General features: G+C 47.4%; 1 protein-coding gene across 1 annotated transcript in view; it reads right to left on the bottom strand.

Moving 5' to 3' along the window:
* Positions 1-21,005, bottom strand: part of DNAH8 (dynein axonemal heavy chain 8) — a 9,979,189-nt gene that overhangs the window by 8,840,818 nt on the left and 1,117,366 nt on the right. The window contains exon 7 of the mRNA XM_069236651.1: positions 1,241-1,348. Within this exon, the coding sequence (XP_069092752.1) occupies positions 1,241-1,348 (108 nt within the window). The remainder of the gene's footprint in view (positions 1-1,240; positions 1,349-21,005) is intronic.

Below are 21,005 nucleotides of genomic sequence, written 5' to 3'. Positions count from 1 at the left end.
GGGGGATTGGTCACCTAACCAGGTAAGCACCTATCAGGGGAGGGCTGTGACGTCACCTGCTGACACTGGCCACTCAGATGCTCCCAGAGTGCCCCACCACCATGGAATCCAAGATGGCAAAACCCAGTGATACTCTGGAGGAGCTCTGGGCACCACCCCTGGGGTGGTGATGGACAGGGGAGTGGTCACTCCCCTTTCCTTTTTCCAGTTTTGTGCCAGAGCAGGAACTGGGGGTCCCTGAACCGGTGTAGACTGGATTATGCAAAGAGGGCACCATATGTGCCATTCAAAGCATTTCCAGAGGCTTTGGGAGCCTACCCCTCCCATGCTGGTAACACATATTTCCAAAGGAAATCCTTTGTTCTGCCTTCCTGGGCTTGAGCTGCTCAAGCAACAGTAGGGCAGGAACCTGTCTCTGGCAAAGTGGGAGCTGCTAATGAAAAACAAAAAAACTAATGACCCCCACACCCGGTGAGGTCTTCCCTGGTTGTAGGAGTCATTATATTTTTTTATGTCCCACACCACCAGTTCCTATGTGGAGTGCTGAGTCTAAAGCCGAATAGGTACAGCCGAAGCCTGTACCGGCATTTTGACAATGTGCGAGCGAGCGGAGGAGGGGGGCGTTTGGGATAAAGAGAATAAAGATTTGTTTTTATTTTAAAACACTTACCTGAATGCCCTGCCCCACTCCGTTCCTCCATTTCCTCTGCTTTGGCGCTGCAGGCACAGGCTCCTAGCCTGCTCTGCCGCCAAGCCTGACGCTGCTCAGAGCAGCATCAGGATTGGGTGGGAGCGCCCAGCCAGGGCGCTCCCAGGGAGACTGGGAGCCTGTGCATGCTTTCTCCAGCCCGGTAACTGTGTTGCTGGGCTGGAGAGAGCCTACTGCACATGTGTGTTTGGCCGGCCCGAGACAGCCGGCCAAACATAGATGCGCAGTGAGGTGGAGTGCACACTGCTCGTCTCCCCATGGCTCCGCCCCTTTACCAGTAAACAATAATAAACCCAGTTTATTATCGTTTTCTGGTAAAGGTTTTGCAGCTGCTGCTGCTACTGGTGGGGGGTAACGCTACATCCGCCCTAATGGAGGAGACCTCCCTGGCAGTTTGGCTGCTACATTTGTGTCTTCCCCACCAATGGCCATTTATATTAGGCAATACAACTGGCAATATTGAAAACTGGTTTATAGATTGCTTGTTTGGTGCAGACTTTCACATGAGAAAAATCTGTTAAGAAAACCAACCTTTATAAACAAAGATGTCGTTCTTTCAGACGTGTTGTAATACCTTGAAACACTGTGAATCATTCTAATGGCATTGATCAGGTTTTGTATTCCACTGGCCATGGCAACCTAAAGAAATCAGAAAAATGTGAAACATTATTTAACAGTTTCTACTGTCTTATTGAAACAATAGTTTTAATTCTCTGAGATTCTATGTCAATTTGTTTCGTTCTCCATTCAAAAGCGGCAATAGCAAAAATAATTCAATCGGGTAGAATGCAAGGCAAAAAGGGTATTAATATCATTTGCAAATGCTGCCCTCTATCCCACTGTTGGATGTTTTGTGGCTTTCTGCTTATGTGCCCCTCACGGCATTCCATTTACAATGCACATTTCTCATTGAATGCATGTTTTATTCTATGATGTTTGCTTTATTATTGGTCATGTGTTTAGTAGTAATGAACTATGCGTGGAAGGTTCTAGCAAATGTACAACAGAAATAGTATGCTAAGATTTGCATCTAGCCTCTGACCTTTTCATAACAACTAGAAAAGGGTATTTAAGTGTTATGCAAAAATATCTTTGAGGAGTGACAACTTAAGCTTTACTTGAGAACGTCAAGCAACTTGCATGCTAAAACATATTAGTTGAATGAACGGGATGATGCAGCATACATTACCTGTGCTTTTCTTAGCTTGGACTAACATAAAGAGCCTATCTAGGATCATCTCAAAGCACAGTTGATGATCAAATCAAAAACAACTTCATTCTCTAGCAAAGCTACGCATTTTACAAGTTTTGAAAACTTGTGCTAAGGGATACTAGAACATAAAATGAAATTTCACCTGCAGCTTTTGAGGTCTAGATCCTTTAGCCTGTATCAAATGTGAGTTTTGCACAGTTCTAAAACTGGTGCACACTCTTAAAAACAAACAACACTACATTCATTGCAGCGCCCAAAATCTAACCTTTTGCCGGGTAAAAAGGAAAGAAACATGGCTAAAATGAAATAAATGTGCAGTCTGGCAGATCTTAACATCAGTAGAGTTAAAAAGGCTATCTGTTTCTTTGAGAGCATATGGGTTTCCCTTACCCACGATTACTAACACTGGCAGTTGCTTCAGAGAATCATATATTTTGAAAGGCTATGCTGAATGAACAAGTTACTTACCTTCAGTAATGTTTTTTTTTCTGGTAGAGACTAACCACAGATTCCTCACCTTAGAATATTCCACAGACATCACCCTAGACCTGGAAAAGTTTGAGTAGTACCACTGTGCGCTGGTAGGTGTTGTCACTCGGCTCCACATCGGGGTCATCTGCATCTGAAGGGATGTTGTGGTGCCGGTACAGGTGCCACCCTGGGGTGCTGACATCAGTTTCTTTTGTGACTAGAGTGAAGGGGCAACCATTCAAAGGACCAGTTTGTCAGGAAGGATGTGGTGTATGGAGGGTGGACCGACTGAGCCTGAAGTTCACTGACCCCCCTGACTGATGTAATGGACAGCAGGAACACTGTTTTCAGAGTCAAGTGCCACAAAGAGCAGCTATACGGGGGTCAAAAGGAGAACATATAAAAAAAGTAAGGCCGAATAAAGGTCCCATTGGGGCATCACAACGGAGTAGGTGGGAACAAATGTTGTAAACCTTCCAAAAACCAAGTCACAACGAGTAATTTAAAAATGCATGGTTAATTCAGTAGCTGCTGGAAAGCTGAAATGACTGACAGATAAATTGTAACTGTGCCCAGAGCAAGGCCTTGCTGGGCTTAAGACAGAACTGGCATTGAAACTGCTGGAAGACAATCAGAAAAGGGGGACCACAGGGCATGAGCAACACCAGGCCACAAAATTATCCCAATGGCAGGCACAGACAGTTTTAGCGGAAGGATGCCTGGCTACCATGCATGAAGATGGAGATGCCCAGGTTCCGGTGCAGGACCCTGCCCTGTTGCTGCGACAGGAGGTCCTCCCAAATGGGCAGCCTGAACGGAAGATAATTGCTCATGCTCAGGAGTTCAGGATACCATACTCTCTGTGCCCAATACAGAGCCACAAGCATAACTTGAATCCAGTCGGTCCTGATCTTCTTGAGAACTCAGGGCAGGAGTAGTATCAGTGGAAAGGTGTACAGGAGTCATGAGATCCACTTGAAGTGGCCATGTCTCCAAGCGAGAACAGTCTTGGAAATTCCAGCACGCAGAAGTTCTGACACTGCATGTTCTTGGCAATGACGAACAGATCGAGAAAAGGCTCTCCCCAGTCTTGGATGAGACCTTGCACCACGTCTGGATGTAGACACCATTTGTGATCTGCCAGACAGTTTGTCAGTTGATACTCAGAGATCCTGCTAAGTGTTGTATGACAAGGAAAATGTCTTGAATCCAGCCATGTCTACAGGCACAAGGCCTCCTGACAGAGTGTCTATGACCCCACCCGCACTGTTTGTTGCAGTACCAGTTGCACCAGCAGGATGCAGGAGGCCATAAGACCCAGCAGCCTCAGACTCAGTGTTACAGAAATCCAAGAGAGGTCAAAACAACGGAATCATAGCCTAATTACCCCAGACTAATTTCTCCAGAGGATAGGCATGGAACTGCACTGAGTCCAGAATGGCTCTGATGAAAGGAAATGCTTGAGCGGGTCAGATATGATGGAGGAAATCCTAGCAAGTATATAAGGTTTGTCAGCGTCTGGAGGTGGGCGACGACTGCCTGTGGAGAGCCCGCCTTCAACAGCCAGTGGTCGAGGTAGGGTAAGACTGGAATTCCTAAACTCCACAGATGGACTGCAGCCACCGCCATCAAGTTTGTGAGTACGGCAGGGGCATTGGTAAGGCTAAGGGGGAGCACAGTGAACTGGAAATGCTAGTGGTCTACAGTGAACCGCAGGTGCTGTCTACAGGATTCAGGGCAGACAAAACTTGAGCCAACGTGAACATCTTGAATTTCTCTTTTTCAGGAAGGGCTCCTTCCTTTTTTGGAACCAGAAACTAGCATGAATAACCAGCTTGCCCTACTTCAAAGAGGGCACCCTTTTGATGGCACCTTTGGCCAAAAGAGCCTGCACTTCCTGATGAAAGAAGAAGAAATATTCCTCCATCTGCCGTTCTCGGGATGGTGGATAAGGCTGAAGTGTTTCCACAAATGGCAGGGCTTATACCTCCGGGACAAACTGAAACTGCCCACTTGTCAGATGTAATCATCAACCACTGGGGCAGGAGGTGCCTGATTCTGCCAACAACAGGATGAAGGCGTTTGGCAGACGGCAGGCTAAAAGGGGCTTGGAGGTTGTGGCAGTCAGAGCACTGGGGAAATGGGCAGCATGCTGGGACTATCTCCTGCACCCTTTTTGGACCGTAACCAGGCATGCCAACACAGTGAAGTGCCTGGATTCCCTCTCGGGTGATTAGCTGTGCTATGCAAATCAACTGATTGAGTGCCACCGTGGATACCATGGCTCTACCTAGGGAGTTTGTCTAATCCAGATGGTGACCTTTGCTGCATCCCTGTTGTTCACCAAAGCCTGGTTGAGAGTGGCCCAGCCTTCCTCTGGAACCATAGAAAGCAGCTAGTCAACCGGAACCCACAACACATGTGAATAATGGCCCAAGAAGCATGCAGTGTTCACTGACCGCAAGGCGAGGAAGGTGGAAGTAAAGATGTGCTTTGCAAAGGTGCACAGCTTCTTGGATTCCATATCCAGTGGTGCGGTAGGCAACACGCTTGGGGTGACCTTTCCTGTTGAGGTCTGCACCACCAGGTTCTCAGGGGAGGGGTGCTGGGATATGAAGGCTGGGTATCCCGGACAGGACCATGCAAACAGTCAATCATATGGTGCACAGGAGCCCCTATACAAGGTTCTGCCCAGGGTCCCAGAAGCACGTCATTGAGAGCTTCACTAAAGGGGAGCATGGGTTCAGACAACCCATGCCCCAAGTTGAACCACCTCAGTCAAGACACTGGTCTTGACCTCAATAACTGACAGCTGGAGATCAAGAACCTCTGCTGCCCTGCACATCATAGTGGAAAAAGATATGCCATCCTCCGAAATCTGGCCCAGAGAGGAAATCATGCCAGAGTGTGGTGAGGCATCCAGCCTAGTGGTGTCACCCAGCTCCTCAAACCAGTTGTCGTCATTAGGGTCCTCTAGACGACCATACACCTCCTCCTCATCTTCCCTTTCAAGAAATCAGGAGCTGTCAAAGGGTGGACAGCCCAGGGGATTCTGAAGCCTGGACGGCACTGGCATGGACGTTGAGTGGCATTGGGTTGGCACCAGGTCAGCATCAGGGATAACACTGGCCTCTCAAGCAGTACCAGGTATGGCTCCAAAAGGGGCGGAGCCAGGGTGGAATGAGGCACTCATGGTGGCATAGTCCCACATCGGGCGTGGATCCGGAGGGTCCAGCTGGCATTAAATAGCGAACCCACCAACACCTGCTCTCAAACGCTCAAGTCCCATATCGGGGGTAGATCCAGAGAGCCCAACTGGAATCAATGGCGAACCCACTAACAGTAACCCAGCAGAGGGCACCTCTTGACTTTGTGGGGCCTGAAGGCGCTTTAGAAGTAGTCAGTGGCTCAAAGATGGCATGTGTGAGGAAATGGGTGTATTATACGGTCTGATTGTGTCACCGCACTGTGTAGCACACTTACCAACCCCTTTAGGACCCTTAAGGACCAACCCCTTTAGGACCCTTGTTTGTCAAACCTTCAGCGCAACCCTGGTTACCTGTGGCTCTGAGCAGCAAGGCTTACACAAAAGAGCAAGTGTAAAGCATTTAAACTGCAGCAAAGCAATTAAAGAAGAAATCAACAAGAACCAAAGAAATCTGACACCAATTTTATGTACTTTAAGACACCACAACGAAAAACTCCGAGCATAAGGTTCCTGAGAAATAGAATTTACATAGTATAGCAAATCAAGGCATTTCACTCAACCACGAACAAGCATTGGGAAATTCAACAAATCTGACACTTAGTAACTTTTTTTAAAAAAAGGTTGGGCTGGGTCCAATGCAGTCACTGAGGGGCAGATTTATGGAAAGTGGCGCTGCATTGAGTGCGTGCCACTTTCCCTGCGCCCCTTAGTACCCCCCTACCTCCACCACATGTGCGCCGTATTTGAATTACGGCGCACCATGGCGTAGGGTAGGTGTCAATAGAGTCATTTTTAATGACTCTATTGATGTACTCTGCAGGAGTAGCACCAAATTGTTGGCGCTACTCCTGCAGAGTATAGGGGTCTATTCTAAAGAATGGAAGCCCCCTTTAAACGTCTGCTCTTGAGCAGGTGTTCAAAGTGCGTAATAAATGGCGCAAGGAAATCCCATAGGTTTCCTTGCACCATTTTACCAGCTCCTCTAACGGGGAACTCCCCCTTTGCAGGCATAATGTAGCGCAAAGGGTTACAGGGTGGCGCAATGCATGCATTGCACCACCCTGTAAATACAGCGCGGGATTTCGGCCTTGTTAGGCCACATTAACGTCAAAATAAATTACGTTAATGTGGCGCTAGGGGCCTATAAATATGCCCCCTTAGAGCCACTTTAGGGAACCAACTCCAGTGAGAAGCCAGTCAGGCCCTCAGAAATAGTTACCACAACAGGTAAATAAGTCTTCAGTCAGTTCCAGACACTTTTAGCCTTTGTAGGGCTTTCCTGTGGAAGTGGTCCTGAAGGGATAAAGGATGCTGAAGATGATCAAAGAATGCTGTGGATGAGATGCGGTCAACCAGGGTCTTACTGCACCTACTTCTCTAGTCACGGTGGGCATGAAGAAGTCCTGGCCACGAGGATGGCATCCCTTGAAGTTCTCTCCGTGCTGGCAGAAGTCCAGTTACATCTGGTCTACCAGTCACTCAGTATCAAAGTCATGGATCAATCATTCCTGGGTCAAAAACGAATCTTTTAGAGGTCCAAGCTGCCCTCCAGTGCCACCCATGGGCTCAGCGAACTTGGGCACACCTTTCTGCGTCAGGTCCTCGTCCCTTGTGCTGCACTGCGGTGGTTGGCAGCACGCTGAGGATTCTGGGCTACCAACTTGCCCCAGCAGACTTCTTAGCTGTTGTGGTCCTGTGATGCATACAGAAGGTCACCCAACTGACCCTTGGAGAACACTGGCTTTCGCTGGGCTCTGGAGATGACTCTTCCATGAGCAGGACACAGCAGGCAGAGTCCTTCTCCTTTGCTAGCAACGAGGTTCAGCAGGTGCAGTCCACACTGGTGCAGCCTCTCTTTGCCGGTTCCATGGTGCAGCAGGACAGTCCTTCTTAGTTCTGTCTTCCAATTCAGTCATGTGAGTGGGAGACATGCCCTAGTTAAGCTCAGAAAATGCCCTCACAATAGGATGTGGTTGGTAGCCAATTGGCTATCAGGTTCCCTCCCTCCTTGTTGTTTCAAATATTATGTGTCACCAAAACGTTATTTGCACTTTACTTGAAAAAACTGAAACCACCTGGGATGGGGCACCTGCTGGTGATGGAGTAGATTACTCACCATCTATCACACTGAACACAGATTCTCTGCCAGGCGGTCTCCTGATTTCTTAGTTCTTCAAAATGGAAAAAATGTGCTTCTCCCCAAGACTCAGGGCTTTATAGCTTTTCTAGTAGCCAATCTGATGAAGCTGAAGGCTGTAACAAGCTTAAAATTTGCTCTTGTTCTCTATGAGGTATAAGATCTTGGTTTTTAACCTGATGTTATCTGTGTCTGGTGAGTTTATTGGGGTAGGGAGATGAGGGGCTTTTGTAGCCTGGTGGTCAATTACATCAGGATACATACTGTTCACCTGTAAACCTTGAGAAATGACAATAAATATTTTTGTCAAAATAAATTGCTTAGAATGAAATCTCAGGCATATCAGGATGGAGAGTAAATTATACTGATTGGGGAACACCATGCCTTTATTCAGGATCTCCTAATGGTCAGCTCTGCTTTCTTTGGAAAGCTCTTCCGCAAACTGCTGCAAAGAATCACGCAAGGCACATTCATGCCTTTTTGAAAGTGCAGTTCCAATAGCTAGTTTCATATAAATTGCTGTAGCACCACAAACTGTTTAACCAGTCAAATCTATTTTTTTGTTTTTTTATCCGATGGGGCTGTAGAAACAGAATGACAAGTGGGATTGGGGAAGCCCTCCTGAAGAAATGATGGAAAGAAATTTACAGAGAGGTAGTGTCTGAGCTATATACTGCTGGAGATATCCCTTTCGTAGACAGAGTTTTTCTTGAGGTTTTTATTCTAGGTCTTAAAAGATATAATGCTGGATGGCTTGACAATGATTTATGTTTTGGGAACATAGAGTCCCTCAACATTGACTGTCTCGGTTTTTCAATCTCATATGGCATCTTCGTGATGCACTAGCTTTCGATATCAAGCAGGTACACAAGCAGGAAGGAATTCTGCCCATCCTCGATGTAGGAAATTGGGTTCTTGGTTGAGGGCGGTGAAACCCTATTCAAGCAGCAACCACAGTTCCTGTCAGGGTGAAGTCACAAGCAAACCCCAAATTTACGTGTGCTTAGCCCTCTGATAGCTTGGCACAAAAATCCCACAACAATTTAGAAAAATCCCACACCAATTCAGAAGAATAGAGTTACGTTTAATGAATTATTTGAGACTAAAACAACAAAAATCTAATGAATAAAACCAAAGATATGTAAGATTGAAGATGTAAGTATAAATAGTGCTTAGAAGCACAAAGCTCCAACTGTGGTTATCTGTTTGCACCAGACTGGGATTAAGTCACAAGTTCAGACCACCCAGCAGGGAGCTCAGGATACAGGGAACAAGTCGGTTGCTGAGCGATGTGAGGTCCTGAGTCGAGGATGCGTCCCGCAGCAGCGGTTCCAAGAAGCTGCAGGGCTGCAATGCGAGGCTCAGCATCAAGGAGGTTTCAAGGAGCTGCAGGGTCCTGCATCAGGGATGCACTGTGCAGTGTCAGTTCCAAAGCAAAGCTGTGAGGCAATGTGTCATACGGCATTGGTTCTACTTGGATGACAATTGGGCTGGCAGAGCACCTTAAGACCCACTTCCAAGGGTCAAGGACTGAAGTGGCACTTAGTTGACAAGACTCACAGCAGATAGAGTCCAGGTGCCGGTTTCAAGGTGGTTGGAGCCTTTTCTGTTTCTGATGCTCTGATCAGGAGGCCAGACAACTAGCTCTTGGAGTCATTCTGATGGTCCTGGTTTCAAGATGCAAGTCCAGTCCTTCTCACTAAGGCAGCAGGGAAGCAAGACAGCAAAGTAGCAGGGGAGCAGAGAAGCAGTTCTTCTACCAGCAGAGCAGCACCGCAGTCCTTCTGAGTCGTCCACAAGTCCACTGAAGAGTTCGGTTTGAGGGTCCATTATTGATACTTCTCGCCAGCTTTGAATCAGGGTAAGGTTCTGGAGGTTTCACAAAGGCTTCACATTTGTGAGATTTCTCAGGTAGAGCCTTTGTGATGTGCAACTGTATTAGGTGACAGCTCTGCTCCCTCCCCCATCAAGTTAGAGATGTCGGGGAGTAATACACAAAAATCAACTGCCAGCTAGATTTAGTCATACGACCCAGGCTGCAGACACGGAATAGATGGGAAAAGAAAATGCCAGCTTTCTAGAAGTGGCATTTTCAGACTTGAGACCTAAAATCCAACTTTACCATTTAGAAGGGTTTTAAATTACAATTGTTTAGACAGCAAACTCGACATTCCAACTTGCTCCCAAATTAAAGCTATCACTTATTAAATGTAATAGGATAACCCAAATCTGTGGGAGAGGTAGGTCTTGCAGTAGTGAAAAATGAATTTAAGAGTTTTTCACTAAAAGGACAAATAAAACTTACATGTCCGTGTTCAACTTTTTGAATATACTGCTGCATGCCCCATGGGCTGTGTAGGTCCTACGATATGAGTGACATATGTATTCAAATGGAAGGCTTAGGCCTAGTAAAAGGTTTATGTTGCTAGGTCTAAATGGTAGTTTCAAACTGCACACACAGGCTTCAATGGCAGACCTGAAACATGTTTATAATGCTACTTAAGGGGGTGGCACAATAAATGCAGAAGGTCCACTAGTAGCACTTAATTTATAGGTCATGGGTATATGTAGTACCACTCTAAAAGGGTCTTACAAGTAAATTAAATGTGCCAATTGGGTGTAAGCCAATTTCACGATGTTTTAGAGAGAGAACAAAAACACTTTAGCACTGATTTGCAGTGGCAAAGTGTGCAGAGTACTGGGAGGGTGAAGGCAAAAAGTTTGTTGATGAAGCTGCAGAAAGGGCTTAGTCTAACACTCAACCTCATAAATATTCACATAAAACAGGGGTGCTGTTTCCTTTCACAATCACTTATCTTCTTGGATACCTCTTTAGGGGTGTCCTTAGAACCGTAAGTAAGATGGAGGGGGACAGAACCACTAACATCACTGTGCTTTAAATCTACTTAGGCCGCCACAACCTTTGGCGGGTTTTGCATGCCCAGATTTTCAATATTATATCCGGTAGGAAAGGGAGCTAAGACTTGATAAGATCAATAATCTTGCCTCAGCCACTCAAACATATGGAGGTATTTGGTGTCCTGCAACTGCAGTGGACACCAATACAAATTCAACACTCCTTAGTTAAGTTAGATTGAAATCACTTGATGGATTTATTCACATGTGGCCCTTGGAGTTCTGTTGGCTTGAGTGGGCTTTGGAGACATCCCACTGAGTAGGACCAGAGAGGCACACCCCCTCTCCTCGCTAGCCACCAGGTGCAGCAGGACAGTCCTTCTTCGGTCCTTCTTCTGAGTCAGTCAAGATCTGATGTCTGGGTGCCGGGGGTGTCCCTCAGGAAGCGGTTGGTAGCCAATGGGCTACCAGGTTCACTCCTACCTAGTGACCACTTCCTGTGAGTGTAGCATCTGGCTATCCCAGGATGCACCATTCTGCCCACTCCTAAGATGGCACGCTGCTCTCTCTGTGTTCAAACCTCCCTAGCCCACCTCTGATGTGCAGTTCCTCAGATCATCACGCCACCTCAGAAATTGGTTTGGCAACTGGTTTCTTCCCTCTGCTCTCTGTGCCAACCTGTCTACCTCAACAATGGGAGGCCCTCCCCCCCTGATGACCCACATCTGCTCTTCAAAGGCGGCTTCACCTTTGAAGCCTGCCTTTTGTGCCTTCCTGCAGGAGGATAGTGACATCACCCTGGCCCGCAATCCCTGATTGTTCTCCTTCCTGAGAGACATTGGCACGTCTCTCCAGGAGGGTAGAAAGCAGTCTTATGGAGCGCGCTCCATCTCTGCTCAGTAGGGCAAACGAGTTTTAAAGGCAACAAAGTGGCAGTTTTGCTAAAGCTGCACACTGTAACAAGTTATATTAATTTCAACTTGAGGTACAAGTCGGCTTAATATAAAAAGTTGTTTGAAATCTTGGAGTGCCTACTTTGGTCGCACCGTCAGGAGTTAGCATAGATGAGGGGTCCGTGTGTGACCCTGTACTTCCCAAATGGGTGACCGAGTCTATTCTAGTGTTTTACTATCAGGACATGTAAAATACATGTCCTGCCTGTGCCATATGTTGCACTCTGCCTTTAGGGCTCATTAGGCCTGCCAGAGAGGTGACTTACAAACATGTGCAAAGAAAGCACTGGCCTTTGCTTTCAATGGCAAAGTTGGGCTAGCAGTGCAGGACCGTTGTAGCAGGCTGATCCTGGCCCAAATCATTCACCTGTGACAACCCTGCACCTATCCCATGTTTAGAGGCATCTGTCTGGACAATAAACTCTTAACTGAAGTCATGGGTCTTCAGGACAGGTGCTGAGCACAGTGCTTCCTAGAGTTTCAAAACCTTTTGACACTGCTCAGTCCAAATAGCTTTTTCTGGGCTGCCTTTTTGAGGTCAAGTTGATTAATGATGCCACCATGGTAATATACCCCTTCAAAAATCTCCTATAATATCCAGTCAGCCCTAAGAAGGCTGTGTCCTGGGTTTGGTTCTTAAGAGACTCCCAAGCCAGGATGGTCTGGATCCTGTGCTAGAGAGGTTGTACATGGCCCCCAACAAGTTGGCAACCCAGGTACACAACAGAGTCCTAGCCTATCTGGCACTTACTTGCCTTGAAAGTCAGGCCTGCCTGAAGTCAATGCCTCAAGGACTTCCTTGAGATGGACCAGGTGATCCTCCCAGGTTGAGTTAAATACAGTTATATTGTCAAGGTAAGCTTCAATGAAACACTCCAGTCCTAAAGGTACTCAAATTCACCAACCTATAGAAGGTGGCAGGGGCACCTTACAATCCAAAGGGCATCACTTACAATTGGAAGTTGCTTTCAGGTGTGGAGAAAGCAGACCTCACCTTGGCTCCTGGAGTGGGGGCAATCTGCTAATATCCTGATATCAAGTCAAAGGTGCTCAGATATTTAGCTGCCCCCAACATATCAATAAGCTCATCAGCTCATGGGATGGGGAAGGCATCCATCTTAAAAACTGCACTGAGGCCCCTATAGTCCACACACAACCTCATCTCCGGTTTTCTCTCTGCGGTTTGGTTTGGGCACCAGTGACACTGGTCTGTGCCATGGATTACTGGAGGCCTAAATCTCCTCTATGTCCAACATCTTTGAAACTTCAGCCTTGATGCTAGCCTTGACCTGGGCAGACAACCTATAAATGTTAGTTTTGAGAGGCAAGCTGTCACCCGTGTCCACTCAGACTGGGGGTCAGAGAAAACTGTCCAAGAAACTGCTTCAGCAAGTGAAAGCAGTTCCTTTGTTGCTGGCTGGTCAGTGTAGGGGAGATAACTAGTCTTCCACAGTTCCATCTTGGGCATTAGAAGATAGGAGAGCTGGGAGAGGGTCACTCTCTTCATTCTCACCCCCATCTGTTACCATCAACGTGGTGATGTTTACCCTTTCATGATGTAGCTTGAGTCTGTTCACATTGATCACCCTGTGAGGGTTGCTTGGAGTAGCCAAGTCCACCAAGTAGGTGACTTCACCCCTTTTCTTTAAGATGGGATAGGGCCAAGTCCACTTGTCCTGTAAGGCCCTGGGTGCTACACGCTCCAAGACCCACACCAATTGTCCTGGCTGGTATTCCACTAAATAGGACTTTGGTCATACCAGTGCTTGACAGGCTCCTGGTTGTCCACCAAATTCTTGTTTGCATTCTTCATGCACCCGTCCATTCTGCAGCAAAGGCCAAGCATATAGTCCACTATGTATTGCTTAGATTCTTTCAGGGGTCTCTCCCTTCCTTCCTTAACCAAGCTGAGTGGACCCTTTCACGGGGTGTCCAAAGAGCAGCTCAAAGGGACTGAAGCCAACTCCTTCATGAGTGACCTCCCTGTATGCAAACAATAGGCACAGGAGGAGAGTATCCCACCTCCTCCCGAGTTTTTGAGGCAAATCTATGATCATCCCTTTTATGGTTCTGTTGAATCTTTCAACTAAATCATTGCCTTTGGGATATGTGGGGTAGTGAACTTAAGTCACTCCACATTATTTCCACATTGCCTTTAGATAGGCGGACTTGAAATGTGTACCTGTCTCTGAAACAACCTCCTTAGGGAGTCCAACCATGGTTAAGACACAGAGGAGGTTCTAGCCACTGCAAGGGCAGTGACTGTCTTAAGTGGAATAGCCTCAGGATATCTAGTGGCATGGTCACCTACCGGTAGGATAAACCTGTTTCCTAAAACTGTGGGTGGGTCTACGGGACCAACAATATCTATCTCCACCCTCTCAAGGGGTGCACCCACCACTAGTAGTGTTATGAGGTAAGCCTGTGGCTTGCCTCCAGCCTTGCCACTGGCTTGGCAGGTGTAGGAAAGTACCATCTTGCCTGGCATGTTACCCCCATTTTTCACTGTATATATGTTGTTTTAGTTGTATGTGTCACTGGGACCCTGGTAACCCAGGGCCCCAGTGCTCATAAGTGTGCCTGAATGTGTTACCTGTGTAGTGACTAACTGTCTCACTGAGGCTCTGCTAATCAGAACCTCAGTGGTTATGCTCTCTCATTTCTTTCCAAATTGTCACTGACAGGCTAGTGACCATTTTTACCAATTTACATTGGCTTACTGGAACACCCTTATAATTCCCTAGTATATGGTACTGAGGTACCCAGGGTATTGGGGTTCCAGGAGATCCCTATGGGCTGCAGCATTTCTTTTGCCACCCATAGGGAGCTCTGACAATTCTTACACAGGCCTGCCACTGCAGCCTGAGTGAAATAACGTCCACGTTATTTCACAGCCATTTTACACTGCACTTAAGTAACTTATAAGTCACCTATATGTCTAACCTTTACCTGGTAAAGGTTAGGTGCAAAGTTACTTAGTGTGAGGGCACCCTGGCACTAGCCAAGGTGCCCCCACATTGTTCAGAGCCAATTCCCTGAACTTTGTGAGTGCGGGGACACCATTACACGCGTGCACTACATATAGGTCACTACCTATATGTAGCTTCACCATGGTAACGCCGAATATGGCCATGTAACATGTCTATGATCATGGAATTGCCCCCTCTATGCCATCCTGGCATTGTTGGTACAATTCCATGATCCCAGTGGTCTGTAGCACAGACCCTGGTACTGCCAAACTGCCCTTCCTGGGGTTTCACTGCAGCTGCTGCTGCTGCCAACCCCTCAGACAGGCATCTGCCCTCCTGGGGTCCAGCCAGGCCTGGCCCAGGATGGCAGAACAAAGAACTTCCTCTGAGAGAGGGTGTGACACCCTCTCCCTTTGGAAAATGGTGTGAAGGCAGGGGAGGAGTAGCCTCCCCCAGCCTCTGGAAATGCTTTCTTGGGCACAGATGTGCCCAATTCTGCATAAGCCAGTCTACACCGGTTCAGGGACCCCTTAGCCCCTGCTCTGGCGCGAAACTGGACAAAGGAAAGGGGAGTGACCACTCCCCTGACCTGCACCTCCCCTGGGAGGTGTCCAGAGCTCCTCCAGTGTGCTCCAGACCTCTGCCATCTTGGAAACAGAGGTGCTGCTGGCACACTGGACTGCTCTGAGTGGCCAGTGCCACCAGGTGACGTCAGAGACTCCTGCTGATAGGCTCCTTCAGGTGTTAGTAGCCTATCCTCTCTCCTAGGTAGCCAAACCCTCTTTTCTGGCTATTTAGGGTCTCTGTCTCTGGGGAAACTTTAGATAACGAATGCATGAGCTCAGCCGAGTTCCTCTGCATCTCTCTCTTCACCTTCTGATAAGGAAACGACCGCTGACCGCGCTGGAAGCCTGCAAACCTGCAACATAGTAGCAAAGACGACTACTGCAACTCTGTAACGCTGATCCTGCCGCCTTCTCGACTGTTTTCCTGCTTGTGCGTGCTGTGGGGGTAGCCTGCCTCCTCTCTGCACCAGAAGCTCAGAAGAAATCTCCCGTGGGTCGACGGAATCTTCCCCCTGCAACCGCAGGCACCAAAAAGCTGCATTACCGGTCCCTTGGGTCTCCTCTCAGCACGACGAGCGAGGTCCCTCGAATCCAGCGACTCTGTCCAAGTGACCCCCACAGTCCAGTGACTCTTCAGCCCAAGTTTGGTGGAGGTAAGTCCTTGCCTCACCTCGCTGGGCTGCATTGCTGGGAACCGCGACTTTGCAGCTACTCCGGCCCCTGTGCACTTCCAGCGGAAATCCTTTGTGCACAGCCAAGCCTGGGTCCACGGCACTCTAACCTGCATTGCACGACTTTCTAAGTTGGTCTCCGGCGACGTGGGACTCCTTTGTGCAACTTCGGCGAGCACAGTTTCACGCATCCTTGTAGTGCCGGTTTCTGGCACTTCTCCGGGTGCTACCTGCTTCAGTGAGGGCTCTTCGTCTTGCTCGACGTCCCCTCTCTCTTCAGGTCTAATTTGCGACCTCCTGGTCCCTTCTGGGCCCAAGCAGCGTCCAAAAACGCCAAACGCACGATTTGCGCCTAGCAAGGCTTGTTGGCGTCCTTCCGGCGGGAAAACACTTCTGCACGACTCTCCAAGGCAAGAGGGATCCTTCCACCAAAGGGGAAGTCTCTAGCCCTTTTCGTTCCTGCAGAAACCTCAGCTTCTTCTGTCCAGTCGAAGCTTCTTTGCACCCGCAGCTGGCATTTCCTGGGCATCTGCCCATCTCCGACTTGCTTGTGACTTTTGGACTTGGTTCCCTTGTTCCACAGGTACCCTAGATTGGAAATCCACAGTTGTTGCATTGCTGGTTTGTGTCTTTCCTGCATTATTCCTCTAACACGACTATTTCGTCCTTAGGGGAATTTTAGTGCACTTTGCACTCACTTTTCAGGGTCTTGGGGAGGGTTATTTTTCTAACTCTCACTATTTTCTAATAGTCCCAGTGACCCTCTACAAGGTCACATAGGTTTGGGGTCCATTCGTGGTTCGCATTCCACTTTTGGAGTATATGGTTTGTGTTGCCCCTATCCCTATGTTTCCCCATTGCATCCTATTGTAACTATACATTGTTTGCACTGTTTTCTAAGACTATACTGCATATTTTTGCTATTGTGTATATATATCTTGTGTATATTTCCTATCCTCTCACTGAGGGTACACTCTAAGATACTTTGGCATATTGTCATAAAAATAAAGTACCTTTATTTTTAGTATAACTGTGTATTGTGTTTTCTTATGATATTGTGCATATGACACTAAGTGGTACTGTAGTAGCTTCACACGTCTCCTAGTTCAGCCTAAGCTGCTCTGCTAAGCTACCATTATCTATCAGCCTATGCTGCTAGACACCCTATACACTAATAAGAGATAACTGGGCCTGGTGCAAGGTGCAAGTACCCCTTGGTACTCACTACAAGCCAGTCCAGCCTCCTACAGCAGGTCACATAGGAGCAACAAAACTCCTTGACCTTCTCAAACATCTGGGGCCACTGGAAGTGGCTGACCAGCTTTTTTCCAGGTTTCGGTCTACCCCAGATGCCCAGCCAAGGAGATATCATGGACCAGGTTAAGGAGAAACTGTCTGTACTGTTGGGGACCACCATTTTCCTGGATGTCCCAGGTTTGGGGTCCCTTGGCTCACTGAACAGGAGCCCCTCCTCCCATTGTACCTGGTATACCCTTGTCCCAGTTTGACATCTAACTGTTGCAAGTCTTTCAGAGTTGGACAGGTCCTTTGAACATTGGTCAGGTGCTCCCTAGAGGGACCCCTTCTCCTTGGAGCCCTGCCAGATCTGCCAGGTTTCCGGGAGTCAATTTCTCTTCAGAGACCAGGCCTTCCCCCTGAGGGTTGGGCTCTTCTAGCCCAGCGGACCTTTGGTGGCTGGGTGGCCATCCTTCCTGCCCCTCCTCTTTGCTTTAGGGAGCTGGTCCATAGTTTCAGGCCTCAGGATCCCTTAGCTCTCTATCAGGGACTTCTGTGCTCTGGCTGTGACACATTGTGACACACACCCATTTAGGGAGTCCCAGCATGGCTGCATGGGTCCTCCTTTCTACTTCTGCCCAGGTGGATGTTTCCAAGTCAATGCCCAGCAAACACTCCATTGGGATAGTAGGGGACATTTGGGGCGGTATTCAAAGTCAACCACAGTCATAGGGTGTGACTTTGTGACATTGTCAGCATTGACAATCTCATGCACCTATTCAGGTAGGATCTAATCTGGGAAAACAGGTTTAGCCATAACCATGGTTATACTGGCTCCTGTATCACTCAGAGCCTTCACTTCCACCTGATTGATTTTTTGGTCACTGCCTATACTTCTCCATGCTAGGAGGCCAGTGGACCAAAGGCTCAATATGCTCCCCACCGAGGGCCACTAAGGTGGCCTCTGTGTACCCTTTGGGATCTCTAGAGGCACTTTCCCATCTGATCCCTACACTAGTACAACAAGGAAGCACTGAAGTCCAAGTATATATATAAATAATAATCAGAATTAGAGTCCGTATTCCAATGGATATATTCACGTTCCAAGCTAACACATGTTTCGTCTGGGTAAACAACTCCTCACAAACTTCTTCAGGGCTTGTCACAACTGTTAACAATACATAGTTCCAATAAATCTAATGTTTTAAGTTATATTCATATGTATTATCAAACAATACATCAAGTTAATATCAAATCAAACCGTATACTCTATTCGGTGGAAATCACCCATATGTATTGTCAAACAATTCAGCAAATTAATATTAAATCAACCCGTATGTTCTATTTGGTGTAAAAAAAAGAAATGTGTGTTTTTTTTATTTGTGGGGAGCGACCCCCTTAAGCAAGGGTCGCTCCCCTGGGGGCAAAAAAATTTCTAGGCCATTTCGCCCACCCTTAGGGGCAGATCGGCCTATTTTTATTAGGCCAATCTGCCCCCAAGGGGGGCAGAAACCACTGGACACCAGGGATTTGTTTTTGTTTACATGATAAGGAGAGCTGCCCCTTGGGCAAGGGCCGCTCTCCAGGGGGGCAAATTATTTTTTGGCTGTTTCTGCCCCCCCTTGGGGCAGATCAGCCTAAAATCATTAGGCCGATCTGCCCCCAGGAGGGGCAGAAATCCACTCGACACCAGGGAATATGTAAAAATTATATTTTCTTTTGTATGTTTGGGGAGTGACCCCTTGGGCAAGGGTCGCTCCAGGGGGGGCAAATTATTATTAGGCCATTTCTGCACCCCCTGGGGGCAGATCAGCCTAATATTATTAGACCGATCTGCCCCCGGGGGGGGGGGGCAGAAATGCACTAGACACCAGGGATAACTTTTTAATTTTTTTTGTATGTTTGGGGAGCGACCCCTTGGGCAAGGGTCGCTCCGGGGGGGGGGGACAAATCATTATTAGGCCATTTCTGCAACCCCTGGGGGCAGATCGGCCTTGCGATCTGCCCCCGGGGGGGTGGGGGGGGGGGGGAAACCACTAGACACCAGGGAATATTTTTTTGTGGGGGCTATTTCAAGTAAGGGGAGCGGCCCCTTGGGCAAGGGCCGTTCCTCGGGGCTGGAAAATTATTTATAGGCTATTTCTGCCCGCTCCGGGGGCAGAAACCACAAGACACCAGGGAATTTTTTTTTTTTTATACTAACGCATAAGGGGAGCTGCCACTTTGCCAGGGCCACTCCCTGGGGGGAGGGGCAAAATATTTTTAGGCCTTTTCTGCCCCCCCCGGAGGCAGATCGTCCTAGTATAATTAGGCGGATTTGCCCCCGGTGGGGCAGAAACCTCTATACACCAGGGATATATATATATATATATATATGTATATATATATATATATATATATATATTTTTTTTTTTTTTTTACTTTATGGTTTTATGTATGGGGAGCGACCCCTTAGACAAGGGTCGCTCCCCTGAGGGGGAAATTGTATTTAGGCCATTTCTGCCCCCTATGGGGGAAGATCAGCCTATTTTTGTAAGGCCAATCTGCCCCCTTTGGAGCAGAAACCTCTAGACACCATGGATTGGTGTGTGTGTATGTGTGTGTTTTGTTTGGAAGGGGCAGAATACTGTTGGCCATAACTGCCCCCCTTGGGGGCAGACTGGCCTATTTTGGAAGGCCCATCTGCCAAAAAGGGGGGTGGAAAGCCCACCAGAGACCAGGGAAGATTTTTTTTCCCAAAATAAGAGGTTGGGGGTACGGCCATACCCGCACCCCAAATAAATGGGGCCAAAGTTGTTCTGCCCACTAGTGGGCAAATTGAGCAATTACCTCCGATCCACAACCCGGGGGGGGACAGAAAGCCTACTAGATGCCAGGGAACCCACAAAGTCTGGGTACCTCTAGGATGTTGGAAAAAAAGGACGCAAATTTGGCGTGGGTAGCTTATGTGGACAAAAAGTTATGAGGCCCTAAGCGAGAACTATTCCAAATAGGCAAAAAAAAGGCCTGGCACAGGAGGGGGAAAAGGCCTGGCAGCGAAGGGGTTAATATATCTTAATAAATGCCCTTGGAGTCTAGAGTTTCAATCGTTTGTGCATGTGATCAGAAATCCTACTGATATCCTTAGTTCTTTATTGACTGTCTCCCAGAAAATATTCCAGTTCATAATCTGAGTTAAAACCATACTCTACTGCCTGTAATTTAATAATCCAAAAGGATTCATTTCTCCTTAATGTAAGTTCCCTATTACCTTCTCTTGGACTCAGTTTAACATGCTCAAATCCGAAAAATTTAAATTCTTTGTGCACACTTTGTGCTTTACATTCTTTCATATGCAGGGCAATAGGGTATCTGTCGTCGTTTTGTTTGATAGCTCTCCAGTGTTCTCCAATTCTCACTTTAAGCGGGCGGGTGATGCTCCCAATGTATATTCGATTACATTTACAAAGTAACATGTAAACTACATATGTAGTGTTGCAATTGATAAACGTTCTTATTGAATACATTTTATTCCCCATTCCTACAAAATTTTTCTGTCCCTGTCACACCCATCTACAGACACTGCAATTACCGCACTTGTAAAATCCTCTATTTTCCTGATCCAGTAACTTCATACTCAAATGTTTGGGCGGATAACTGGGGCATAGCATATTACTAAGAGTCTTCCCTTTACAGTAAACAGCTACAGGTTTTTTTTTCAAAGATTTCCTCAGGGTAGCGTCCTGTGTCAAAATATACCAGTGTTTCTTCATACTCCTTAGTAGTAAACTGGAGCTATCTGTATAATCTTCTCTTGTTTATCCCAATTGAGGTTGTGCAGGGAAACAACCTTAGGCAGCACCGTCCGTTTGGTACAAGTATTACTCTGTAGTGAGCGCATTTCCCTCATGATAATCCCCTAATTGAGTTTGAATTTTTATCCCTACACTAGCCAGCCCTCTGGACTGGACACCAGTGGGTGCCTTTTTGGTGCACATTACATCTTCTCTTTTATGCCCTGGTTGGTTACAGTCAAA

The sequence above is a fragment of the Pleurodeles waltl genome, chromosome 5 (genome assembly GCF_031143425.1).
Source record: "Pleurodeles waltl isolate 20211129_DDA chromosome 5, aPleWal1.hap1.20221129, whole genome shotgun sequence".
In the NCBI taxonomy this organism is placed as follows: Eukaryota; Metazoa; Chordata; class Amphibia; order Caudata; family Salamandridae; genus Pleurodeles; species Pleurodeles waltl.
Note: the sequence above shows the minus strand (reverse complement) of the source record. Positions and strands in the feature narration are given on the sequence as shown.